The sequence below is a fragment of the Mobula birostris genome, chromosome 26 (assembly GCF_030028105.1).
Source record: "Mobula birostris isolate sMobBir1 chromosome 26, sMobBir1.hap1, whole genome shotgun sequence".
NCBI lineage: Eukaryota > Metazoa > Chordata > Chondrichthyes > Myliobatiformes > Myliobatidae > Mobula > Mobula birostris.
In genome coordinates, this window is record NC_092395.1 from 30,716,271 (window position 1) to 30,729,297 (window position 13,027).

The 13,027-nt window shown below is 41.3% G+C and overlaps 1 protein-coding gene across 3 annotated transcripts in view; it reads right to left on the bottom strand.

Annotated features, from left to right (window-relative positions):
* The window catches only part of LOC140188166 (dedicator of cytokinesis protein 7-like), a 255,411-nt gene that overhangs the window by 91,209 nt on the left and 151,175 nt on the right, over positions 1-13,027 (bottom strand). For all 3 annotated transcript variants that reach the window (XM_072244167.1, XM_072244166.1, XM_072244168.1), the window contains exons 21-23: positions 10,718-10,855; positions 8,775-8,938; positions 3,042-3,137 (exon numbers count right to left, since the gene is read on the bottom strand). In XM_072244167.1, coding sequence (XP_072100268.1) covers positions 3,042-3,137; positions 8,775-8,938; positions 10,718-10,855 — 398 coding nt within the window. The remainder of the gene's footprint in view (positions 1-3,041; positions 3,138-8,774; positions 8,939-10,717; positions 10,856-13,027) is intronic.

Consider the following 13,027-nt stretch of genomic DNA (forward strand, 5'->3'; position numbering starts at 1 on the left):
GTTGAGTGGCTCGCTGAGCTGGCTTGTTAGCTTGCAGACGTTTCGTTCCCCAGCTAGGCAACATCGTCAGTGCAACTTCGAATGAAATGTTGGTGACCTACGTACATTGCTTGTGTGTGTGTGTGTGTGTGTGTGTGTGTGTGTGTGTGTGTGCCATTTCTATTGGTTACCGATTATGTAATCCACTATTGGTTCGTTAAAATCTGATTGGGTGATAATTGTTGTCCGGGCTGTGTTAGTCGATCATTGTGTAGGATTAACATCCTCATTGATTGATGCATGTAATCAGGTGTGAATTGGCTCTTGGCTCTGGACTGACAACTTGACACTGAAGTGGGATGTAAACTGGGTTCATTTCGATCGCTTGTTGATAGAATTCTGCGCCGAGAGCAACGCCTCTAAGAATTCTCGGGCTTGTCGTTGACGAGCTTGGCCTAGGATAGTGACAATGGTCCAGTTGAATTGATGTGCTTGGCTGTCACAATGTATAGATATAAGGGAAAGTTGATCATGACGGTTAACAGGCAGTTGGTATTCATGTTGCCTTGTTGATAGCTTCCTACCGGCCTGTCCAATATAATGCTTGTTGCATGCTAATTACACGTGTCAATCAATGATAACAGATATGCAACAGATATCAATGAAGTGGTCTTTGGATGACTGAAATTCTCAGTTCAGCCTGACAAATGTAACTGCAAACCATCACATACCAACTCGTAACAAAACAGTATAAAAGTTAGAAAGAAATTGGGTTTGGTAGGAATGACAGAAGGACGAGGTGATAGAAAGAAGACCGGGAATTCATTCCTCAGGCTTTCATTTCTGCAATGGACGACTTATTTGTCTGCAACTTATTGGGATGTCTTTTTAGTTTGTAAGAATTGTTCCTGTGTTTGGAGATCCTTTGTAATTAGGAAATCCTTTAGTTTATTCATTTATGAGCATGGGTACTGCTGGCAAACCAGCATTAAATGCTCATCCCTCATTGTCTTGAGAAAATGTTAATGAGTCACCTTCCTGAACTTCTGCAGACCGTCGAGTGATGGGACACCCACAGTACCTTTGGGAAGGGAGCTTTAGGGTACAAGCCTGAAGATAATGAAGGACTGGTGATATAGTTCCAAATCAAGAAATGTGACATAAATTTGATGGCCACTTGTGTCAATTGTCTTTAACCTGGGTGATTAAATTCATGAATTCAGGATGTTTAAAAATTCTGAAGGTGTGATGGATACTCACTTTCCAGGGTGCAAGGGGCTTATTACTAACCTCAGCTTTCAGGCACAGCACCATGACTTTCCCAAGGGCTAAGAAGTTGCTATTGACTAAGTTAAACTTCTAACCAATACTCCTTGCTTAGCCTCTTACATTGAGCAAGGAAACAATGGGTTCCACGTTGGCCCATGATTTAATCGAAGAGAAACAATGGGGTCCATGATTAAGCTTTGCACTCACCAGCCTGATGAATGTAATTGAAAACCATGCAGATGATGGCAGCTTGCAGCAAAACAGTATAAAAATTAGAAAGCAGTTGGGTTTGTTAGGAATGACAGAAAGACGGGGTGACAGAAAGAGGACCTAGAATTCATTCCTCAGCCTTTGGTTTCTGTGACGGATGTCTCATGAGTCTGCAACTCATTGGAATGTCTTTTGCATTTGTAAGAATTGTACATGTCTTTGGAGAACCTTTGCAGTTTGGATACTTAGTCAGAAATCCTTTGGAAGTCCCAAATACTTTGTAAGTTAGAAATCCTCTGTGAGTTTTAAGTCTATTTCAAGAATTATTCCTCTAATTAAATGTGTATCACTAAAAATAAAATAATCTGTTGGAAATAATTTGAAAGATGTGTAGCTGCGGCGGTTGATTAACCTCCCGAACGACCATCTTCCCAATTACTTCCAACGACTTTGGGTGTCAAACGCTCAGATGTGCTCGCTGTTGGGAGAAGTTCACCTGCAGGCAAGCCTACATACAGGAGCAACTCTTCTTCCTCCACAAATGCTTAAGGCATCAGTTACAGGGCACCAATCAACCACTTAATGCCATGGTCTATCACCGGGCAGAATGGGAAACGTACGGTCTGAATGCTTATCACCAATGCTCATAATTGCCATAAAAATAGGATCAGATAACAAAAGAGGAGTGAGTTGGATGTGGATAGTTGGCCAAGAACTGACAGACAAATTAGAAGCGGCGATACAGCGCAGGGTTACCATCACAAGGGACCTGAAGCAGGAAATCAATAAAACGGATGAAATAGAAAATAACTATGTGTGGATAGGAAACTTGTCCAATAGACCAAAATAATCTGTATTTAAACCAGATTGCTGGCCAGAGGTATCTCCTCCTTGGTAGGGGGGAGGGGTTCAACCCTCTAAATATGTTACTAACAGCTACACCTTGCTGAGGAGACCAAACAGTGAAGTAAACTGGTATGTAGGTTGATACAGTATAATCTTCCTAAAGTGGGGATACCTGTAGAAACTTACATCAGATAGGACTTAAAATAAGTTTCGAGCTAGAGTTAAGTTTATAGCTTGCGGACAGTACACTTAATATCATCACAAGTGGACTTGTAAGGGTAGAAGAAATGGTTTCCTCCAACAGGTAGTCAGAAACTAGAGGAGATGGATTTATGATTACTTGCAATATATGCTGGGAGGGATATGAGGAGAAACGGTTACACTCTGCAAATTCTTATGATCTGCAATTCACTGCCTAATAGCACGGGGCAAGCGTATTTCATAGAAACTTTGAAAAAGGTATTGGAATAATAATCAAAAGAGAAACTGACTGGACAACATGAAGAGAGGAGGGTTTGAGGCTAATTCATAATTTTTGGTCACCAAAGCCTAATGGATTAGTTGGTTTTAGGCATCATGCCTTGAAAGTCACTCCCCTGCCCCCCCCCCCCACTATTTTTAGAAACAGTCAGAGTTTCAGATTAACCTACTCAATTTAGATACAGCCTTTTAGATGAGCATAATTTGGGATTTTCCTGTGGAGTTGGAGACAACTGCTTAGTAGGGTGTTGACTCACCAAAAGCTCGCAGAAAAACCACAGATGCTTGTACACGTTATCTCTCGTCTTTCCATTGGCAATGACAATATGATAAACCAATTCCTCGTGAAATAGCTGCAAGTAAATTAATCATTGAACAAAATGAAACATTAATTAAACCAATCACTGACAGAAAAATAGATGACTGGAAATGGATCTCCAGTCTGTAGATTAAATATGTTATTCAGCATCAGCACCACCAGTACTCTAAAACTCAGTTCGATTAGTGTTAAGCTAACAAAAATCTCCAAAATTAAGTTGCAGAGGTCCCACTACTACTCAGTACTTGGCAAGCAAATCGGACACTTGGAGAGATATTGATCTGTTCCTGGAATTTTCAATCCCCAGGGTCTCATGACATCTCTACCTCTGCTGGGAGGAGATTCGGAGAGCCATGATTATTCTATGCAGCGCAAACACAGCAGGCAGGAAGATAAAAATCACTGCCAGAAGGGCCACACACATTTTCATCAGAGTCTCTGCATCTGGTAAACTAGATCAGCAAATTTTCAGATGACGCCAAGATTGGGGGTGTAGCCAGAAGCGAGGGAGATTATCAAAGTTTGCAGTGGGATCTGGACCAGCTAGAAAAATGAGCTGAAAAATGCAGATGGAACTTAATGCAGACAAGCGTGAAGTGTTGCACTTTGGGAGGACCAACCATGGTAGGACTTACACAGCGAATGGTAGGGCACCTCAAATGAGGAGTGTGGTAGAACAGAGGGATCTGGGAGGGCAGATCCATAATTCCTTGAAGGTGGCGACACATATGAACAGGGTCATAAAGAGAGCTTTTGGTACATTGGTGAGGCCTAATTTGGATTATTGCATACAGTTCTGGCCACCTACCTACAGGAAAGATATCAATAAGATTGAAAGAGTGGAGAGAAAAACTACAAGGATGCTGCCAGGACTTGAGGATTTGGGTTATAAGGAAAGGTTGAATAGGTTAGGACTGCCAGTCCTGCTGAAGGGTTTTGGCTCCAATCATCAACTGTACTTTTTTCCGTAGATGCTGCCTGGCCTGCTGAGTTCCTCCAGCATTTTGTGTGTGTTGTTCGATTTCCAGCATCTGCAGCTTTTCTCTTGTTTGTGGCTGGTTAGGACTTTGTTCCCTGGAGTGAAGGGAGATTTGCTAGAGGTATACAAAATTATAAGGGCTATGGATAGAATAAATGCAAGCAGGCTTTTTCTACTGAGGTTAGGTCAGAATAGAACTGGAAGTCCTGGATTAGGTAAAAGGTGAAATATTTAAGGGGAACATGGGGGGAAACTTCTTCATGCAGAGGGCGGTAAAAGTATGAAACAAGCTGCCAGTGGAAGTGGTGTACGTGGGTTCATTTTCAACATTTACAAGGAGTTTGGATAAGTAAATAGGTCAGAGGGAGATGAGCGGCTGTGGTCCAGGTGCAGGTGAATGGGACTAGGCAAAATTGTTCGGCATGCACTAGATGGGCTGAAGGGCCTGTTTCTGTGCCTTAGTGCTGAATGAATCTACAGAGCATATTTTAAAAGTCAAGAAATGAAATAAACTTGGAGCCATTGTAGACGAATCATAGAAAGTTAAGTTGCAGTTGCGGAAAGAAAATTGGAATCAAACTCTACAGTGGCCTTTATTGCCAAAGAGTTTGAACACCAGAGTTGGGATGCCTAGGTCCGGCTTTACAGGCTCCTGGAGTCATGTGCTCCGGTCTGCTTCCCCACCTGTGAAAGGGAAACATGCTGATACAGGGATGATGCTTCCCTCTGCCTGAGGAGTTTGAAGTCATGGTCACAGTTACAATTTAAGGGGTCAGCTGTTCACCATTTATTGCCCATCCTTTTTTGATTTTACATATAATTGGATGTCTGGGACAGTTTATCATTACCCGCTGTAGTAATCTTGTTTTTCTGCAACTTGGTGAGATTGCACATAGAGTTTTATTCTTCTTGCCCAAGGAAGGATATATTATTGTGAAGAAATTTCCCCTCATGGGGTTATAGAGCAAAACAGAACCCATTCAGGCTCTTCAGCCCAATGAGTCCATGCCAAAGATGGTGTGCAGCCAGCTAGTACAAATGTCCTGTGTTCAGACAATATCCCTCCAAACATCACCTCTCCATATTGTTATCAAAGAGCTTCTTCAATGTTACTATAACCACTTCCTCTGGCAGCTCACTCCTCATACTCACCATCCTCTGCATGAAAACTTTGCCCCTCAGTTCCCTTTTAAATCTTTCTCCTCTCAACCTTAGTTTTGGACTTGCCTACCCTGGGAAAAGGACTGTTACCATCCACCTTCTCTATCAATCGCCTCACATCTATTGGTATCAAAATCCATTTGCCATTTCTGAGCCTACTTCCTTAACAGATCAAGATCCCCATGTTATCTGTAATAACCTTCTTCAAGTCTCATGTGTTCACATCCAAATTATTTGTGTAAGTGACACACAGTAAGGGTCCCAACACTGACCACTAGTCACTGATCTCCATTCCGAGAAACAATGATCATACTCCTACCTCTGAGCCAATTTTGAATCCACCCAACTAACTCTCCCTGTGTTCCATACAACGTAACTTTCCAGACCTGTCACTCACTTGGAGCCTTGCTAAGGTCCAGATAGATAATATCCTCTACCCTACCCTCATCTACCCTTTTGGTTATTTCTTCAAAAAACTCAAAAAGATTTGTCAGACACTATTCCCACATACAAAGCCATGTTGATGTCTAAACAGACTCTGTCTACCCAAATGCTGGTAGATTCTGTCCCTTGGAATTCCCTCCAGTAACATCCACCACGGACATCACGGTGACTGGCTTTCCTTGCTACAACAGAACAATATTAGCCACCTTCCAGTCCTTAGGTGGCCAATGGTAAAGCGAATTTCTCTGCAACTTCTTTGCTAGCCTCCCACAAAATCCAAGGATGCACTGGGTCCGGCCCTGGGTATTCATCCAACTTAATGTACCGTGAGGCTGCAAATTCCCCCTTCCTGGCAATATGAATGCTCTGCAAAACATCACCACTTGTCTCGCTCATCTCTCAAGAAAACATGATTTTTCCCCTCAGTAAACACCAAGGGGAAATATTCGCTAAAAATCCTACTCATTTCCTGTAGGCCTACTCTCTCCTTAGCCACCCTTTTACTCTGAATATAGCTGTCAAACCTCTTGGGATTTTCCTTAATTGTGCCTACCAGACCCATCTCATACCTTCTCTCAGCCCTTCTGATTTGCCCCTTATGTGTATTCCTAATCATTTTATAGTGGAATGGATTCACTCGTCCTGACCTCCTCAAGCCAATACATACTTCCTGCTTTTTCTTGACCAGATCCTCAATCCCTAAACTTGCCAGTTTAACCCTTCACCCTAACAAGAACATACTGCCCCTGGACTCTTTATCAATGTTAAAAGCCTCCCAAAACCGTTCATTCCTCATCAATCAACACCCTTAAGGCAAATTAGCTGCTTATATTTACTGATTGAACTGTTGTTATCTTTAAGTTGTTCTTTCAGATGACACTTCTGAAGTAAATTTTATTTTAAAATGGATTTTCTGCTCGTATGTCATCTGAGGCGTGCTTTTAAAACTATGACAACAAACTTTTGTAATTACGTATTGTATTCAGTGTATTCTTATTTAAAGAACACTTTTGGGACGGCACAATCACGTAGCAGTTAGCGTAATGCTGTTACAATGCCAGCAACCCGGATTCTGTAAAGAGTTTATACATTCCCCCATCACCGTGTGGGCTTTCTCAGGGTTGTCCGGTTTCCTCCCAGCTTCCAAAGACGTATGTTTTAGTAGGTTAATAGGACACATGGGTGAAATTTGGCAGGATGGTCTCATTGGGCCAGAAAGGGCCTGTTATTACACTGTATTTCTAAATTAAATAAATAGAAGTTAAATTCTTTTAGCATTTACTTTTGTAATTCCTGTCTCACACTTATAGTTTATAGCTACTCCAAATTTCTGAGATCTGGAAGATTTTCACATTTTAAGAAAAACTTCTAAGACTTCAGTAAATAAAAACAATCATGACTGCCCTGTAATTTGTTATAACCCTGTATTTTTGAGTATAACACAGAATGATGCTAGACATCTTTCAAAGTGAAGAACAGAAATAACCTAAAAGCAAAATGATGCCTTCCATTAAACCCTTCTTGTAAGAACTTCACTTGCCTAGCATTGGGACCAGATTCAAAACAAAAGTAATTTGGTAAAACCTAGAGCTGCCTCAATTACTTAAATTGGTTACTTCTCTCACTTTAAGTTTGTTGTGGTAAAAGTTCAGTGGTTTTGATCTAGACACTGCAGGTGTGCTTACACTTATTAATAAGGCAGCTCGTTGCTGAAACAACAGTCTTTGAAATGACCAGAGGAGACAACCTCAGAATAGAGAATGTCCCTTTAAAACAGAGATGAAGAGGAATTTCTTTAGGCAGAGGGTGGTGAATCTGTGGAATTCATTGCCATGGACAGTTGTGATGGTCAAGTCACTGGGTATAATTATAATTGAGGTTGATAGGTTCTTGATTAGTAAGGGCATCAAAGGGAAAAGTCAAGAGAATGGAGATGAGTGGGATAATAAATCAGCCATGATAGAATGGCAAAGCAGATTTGATGAGCCGACTGGCCTAATTTTGCCCCAATGTCTTATGGTCTCTTGCCCTTTGAGCATCACACTAATCACAGCTCCAACCTCAGAACTTATTACCTGCATTTATCATCCACATCCAACTTCTGCAACATTTTTTAATAAATGATGCTATGGTCAGGGCACATTTACACAATCTGAAGTGAATGGTATGCAATATGCCATTAGATATGGCGAATTTTGCAGATGTCTTGTTGGTGGCATCTCATTAGTGCAATGACAAACAGAAAAGACCACAATGTCTCCTCCTTCTGCTGTTTCCACATTGGTCTGTATTTCTTACAACATATAAGGAAGGCGATTTCGGCCATCAAGTCTACACTGGCCTACAGCACAATCCCATTACCTGACTAGTTTTCCTTGTAACTTACTCTGCCCTTGTTGGGAATTAATCTGAAACCAAAGGTACATTCCATATGATGGAGCAAAGCCTTCAGACTTTCTACCTTAAAGGAAGTGGGCCACAACTAAAGTCAAAGACAGACTCTACCAATTCCAAAAGGCTTGTACTGCAAATCATCAACTCATCACCTCAGATCTTCCAACTCATTCAGCAGAATTCCAGACCTCAGGAACAAATTCCTGGCAAACAATTTGGTTGATGGGGAGGGTCAGAGTCAGAGATCAGTCATTTCCACTTTTATATAAGTCTCTGACTTTTAAGAGAAACATAGGAAATCAAGTGTTGGGAAACATTGACACACAGAAAATATCAAGACATTTGTTTTATTCAATTTTATGTTTCTGACACCTTGTCTGCCCTTGATTTATTTTCCTTTACCTTGGTAGTCAGGCACTAAACCAATATTTTCCTTCATCTATCTTTCCATTTCTCTGCTTTAAGTAACTCCTTAAATTCAGTTTGACCATCTATGCTAATATCTCAATACGCTTTGGTGTCAAATTTTATCTGTCAGTGGGTCTGGTAGAATTCTTGAGATGTTTTCCTATATTCGAACTATCTGAAGATAGCAAATGATCTTTATTTAATCACCAATAAGTAGGGAATTTAACAGTAAAAGTTGCATTTTAACCAATACTCTTTGAATCCATCAAGGATCATTGGGCTGACCTTTGAAGGCTTCAGACTACTGCCTGCTGTGGGCACAGTGAGCTTCGATGTCTGCAACTCAGTATCACTTGAGCTAAGCCGACACATCCTGTGTAACGCAGTTGTACTCTCTGGCTTGACCGTGGCATACTTCTCAGACTCTGTGACTTCAGCCTCATGGAGAACTAAAAACAAATCAAATGAACACTACAACAGAACAGGTTTAAGACTGTGATGAATGAGGAATATTCATAATTACCATCAGTTTCACTTTCTGCCATAGTTATGTTTCACCAGCAATTCTTTCCAAATTCAAATCAAGGTGACCCAAAGGCAAATCACGCCATTTTGAGGAACAACACCTGCCTAAGTTACGGAATTTGGAATTCTAGAATTTTCTTGCCCCTACTGGCATTTAAAAGCTTACAGATTACATCGTACTTTTTGTCAGGAATAGTAAGGGTTACGAACCAAAGTTGACAACAGGAGTTAACACCAGTTATCACGATTGGACAGCACAACACAAGACGATAAGTTGTTATGGGCCAGTGATAAACCAAGTACAGGCTAAGTACCACATTGCAGGAGAAAAGATGAAGGCAGTGTGTAGGTACTATTTGGTTAGACAAGAAACTCAGGGGTGAAGGTAACATACTACTGTCCAGTTCAGCTGCACAAGAAACATGGTGTTGCCACTTTTTCTGAACCAGTATACATACTTGTAAAGAGACAACACAATGTTTGGTGTGTGACTATATCCTGTACTGCCTTATTTTCACGCCTGATTTTACCTCAGCTTAGATGGACTAACCACTGAAAGATATACTTTATACTTCATTGTCGCCAAACAATTCATACTAGAACATACAATCATCATAGCGATATTTGATTCTGCACTTCCCGCTCCCTGGATTACAAATCGATAGTAAATATTCAAAATTTAAATTATAAATCATAAATAGAAAATAGAAAAATGGAAGGTAAGGTAGTGCAAAAAAACCGAGATGCAGGTCCGGATATTTGGAGAGTACGGCCCAGATCCAGGTCAGGATCCGTTCAGCGGTCTTATCTTATATAAATATTTTATATGGGAGTTCTGTGAAAAATTGTTCTGTTCTTGACTTCAAAAAAAATTCTTTGGTCAAGACCATTTCCTTTCTACGGGGCAAATCCTTCCAACTGAATGTATTCTTCCCAAAGATAGTAATTAGAGCATAGGAGACAAGACCTCCAATTAGATGATCAGTACAAAAGGTCTCATGACCTCTAATATTATAAAATACTATGACAATCAAGGGATATGGGATTAATGCAGGGCCATGGAACTGAGGTAAAAGGTCGGACATGATCTTATTGAAGAAAACTACAGATGCAAAGAACTGAGTTCCCGAATACTACTAATACTTATTAAGCTCAAAAGTTCTTAAGTTCCCTCTAAGAACCTGGGAACACTCCAGGTAAAGCCTGAATTTGTTTAGTAGCTTTTGAAATAAGTGGACCTTTGGTAATTGGTAGGGAACAATGGACCTGCACATACACCTTCAAGCTGGACTCTTCAGGCCACATACAGCACCAGTGGATCCTATCTTTACAGTTGTGCCATTGATTTCAACATCAGGTCTGAGCTGATGGAACCTCTGACCATCAAACCTCAGGACAAGTACCCAAAAGGCTCCCAGGCATGCCAAGTGAACACAAGCCCTCCAATATGTCTCTAAGTGGATTCACTCCTTATGAAGATCAAGAAGATTTCATGATCTTAGCATTTTAATTCTTAAGTACATTAAATAACCGGGGTGACTTTAGAAAGTGTTCCCACCCTTGCTAGATCAATGCATAAAGTAGGTGAAGAATGTTTATTCAATGGGGCTGGTATGTTTAACTCAAAGCCGTTAGCAAATATTAGGCTGCACAGAAAATAACCTTGATCACTGGCTATTTACTGCTGATAGCCTCACTGGTACCTGGTACACTGAACAAGTAGTGAATGTACGTAGCCAGGGATTGGTTTCGTCCCAGCGAGTCTTTCGTCATTTCCTCAGTATTGTGGAGTTGGTCCACAATTTTGATCAGTGTTTCAAAGATTCCTCTGCCGACTGGAGCTGTGAATAAAAGAAACAAGGTTCACAGCAAAATGGACAGGTAAGGAGGTAAGGGCAGGTTCTTGCTGCAGCATCAAAGCATCAGTTAGCCCAAGTCAACCCACCGCAGTTCAAAGTTCAAAGTACATTTATTATTATACTGTGTACAACCTTGAGATTTGTCTCCTTACGGACAGCCACAAAATGAAGAAACCCAATAGACCATCAAACACCCAATGTGCAAAAAAAGAACAAATTGTGCAAACAATAAAAAGTAAGCAATTAACGTTCGGAACTAAAGTTCACGAAAGTGAGTTCACAAAGCCAGTTGTCATTGTAGCTGGTTGGTTGCAGGCCAGAGCATCAGTTCAGTGCTGGGATATGTAAATCTCACCAAGCAGCGAGCTGAACACCAGCCCATCCCGATACCCTGACCTTTTGAATCTGGCGCTTAAATTGTCCAAACATTGGCTTGCTCTCAGATCCGGGCCCTGTCGCTTTGATGTGCTCTCGGACCTGGACCCTATCGCCTCAATTCAGCCCATACCTGACCTTTCCAATCTGGGCTTGTGCTTGAATGGGTCGAACATTGGCTAGTTCCTCACTCTTGGGCCCGGGTCCCACTCTGAATCGCCTCAGTTTGCCTCGCCTTGGACCTGCTGCTTTGAATCGGCTCCAAGTCTGCTCCAGCAATGGCCAAGCACTGGATTGTTCCTCACCCGCAGGGTCAAAGGCCCTGCTGTCTTGATTTGGTCCACACAGGCCATGCCGCAAACCATCCTGCACCTTTAAGACTTCAGTTCACGCCTCAAAAGTGCCAGGTCACACAGGCAGCTGATCAGCTCAGCTTTGAGAGGTAAGTTACAGCCTATTGATTGCAGAGATTATTATTCAGAAAAAATGTGATTATAGAGTAGTAGCATTGTTTGCTACCAGTAAGACATCACTGTGCTTCACAGTGTATTAACCCCACTTTGATTTCCAGCTCAGCCTATGTGGAAGACAACTACTCATCTGAACTCAATATATAGTCTAATCAACCCCACACAGATCAGTAAACAAATTACTAACATCTAACCTCAACACCTGCTTTAACCAAGTCCTGACTTCCTATTCCGCCAGTGTAGAGCATAACTCTCTCAACCCAAACACACAATTCAAACAGCTTCAAATATCCAGTGCCAACACCTATGTAACTAAATGCTGGCTTTCAACTCACTAGGCACTGGGCTCAACCCACTCAGCCTTAATGTATGTAAACACTGTCTAATTCCATATCTCACCCCAGTAACCAGTTCACCCAATGAGAACTAAATCCAATCGCAACAGCATCTGTAACTCGACCAATTCAAATTCTCCTTTCTTATATTAGCAGGACTTCTAAATGCTGGAGTTTCCTATCCAATCATAGAAATATTGAACTCAGGAAGGTGGCTCAAGATTATCTTCTCAGTGACATTCAGGGACTGGCCATAAATGGCGGCTTGTGTTTAGAGTTATAGAGCACTACAGCACAGAAAAAGGGCCTTTGGACAATCTCGTCCATGCGAACTGTTATTCTGCCTATTCCCATCGTTCTGCACCCGGACTATAGCCCCCCACCCCCATACCCCTCCCATTCATGTACTGTACTTATTCAAACTGTTTCCAAATGTTGTAAAAAAAATCCACATCCACCACTTCTGCTTTTATTAAAAATATATCTACATTCTAAAAAGGAATAATTAAAAAAAGCCCTGTTCACATCCCGAGCACCTAACTCAATCAGTACAAAGCACAACTCACACAGCACATAACATGCAACTCCCTTCCAGCCACCCATCATCTGACTCATCGCAATCCCAAATCCATGCGGCCAAGTCACCCAGCACCAGCAGCCATTTCACCCAGCGTGGTCTTCAGCTCAACCAATTTGCCTAACCACAACTTACAACAACAGCAGCTCCACAAACCAAACCTTGGGGAAAATTTCAACCGATTTAACTGAAGATACATCTAAACTTCCACTATCATGAGTTAAACAGTTACTTCATTAAAGTGGCCTAGTTCTAACTTTCATGTTATGCCAACTTGTTCTGAGTTTCCACATCATCCTTCATCTACCACTAAAGTCACCTAAAGTTTTAAATCTTTTGGATAGATCACCCTTCAATCTTTAAAATTCATAGTCATATTGTCAAACTTGCTTTCTGC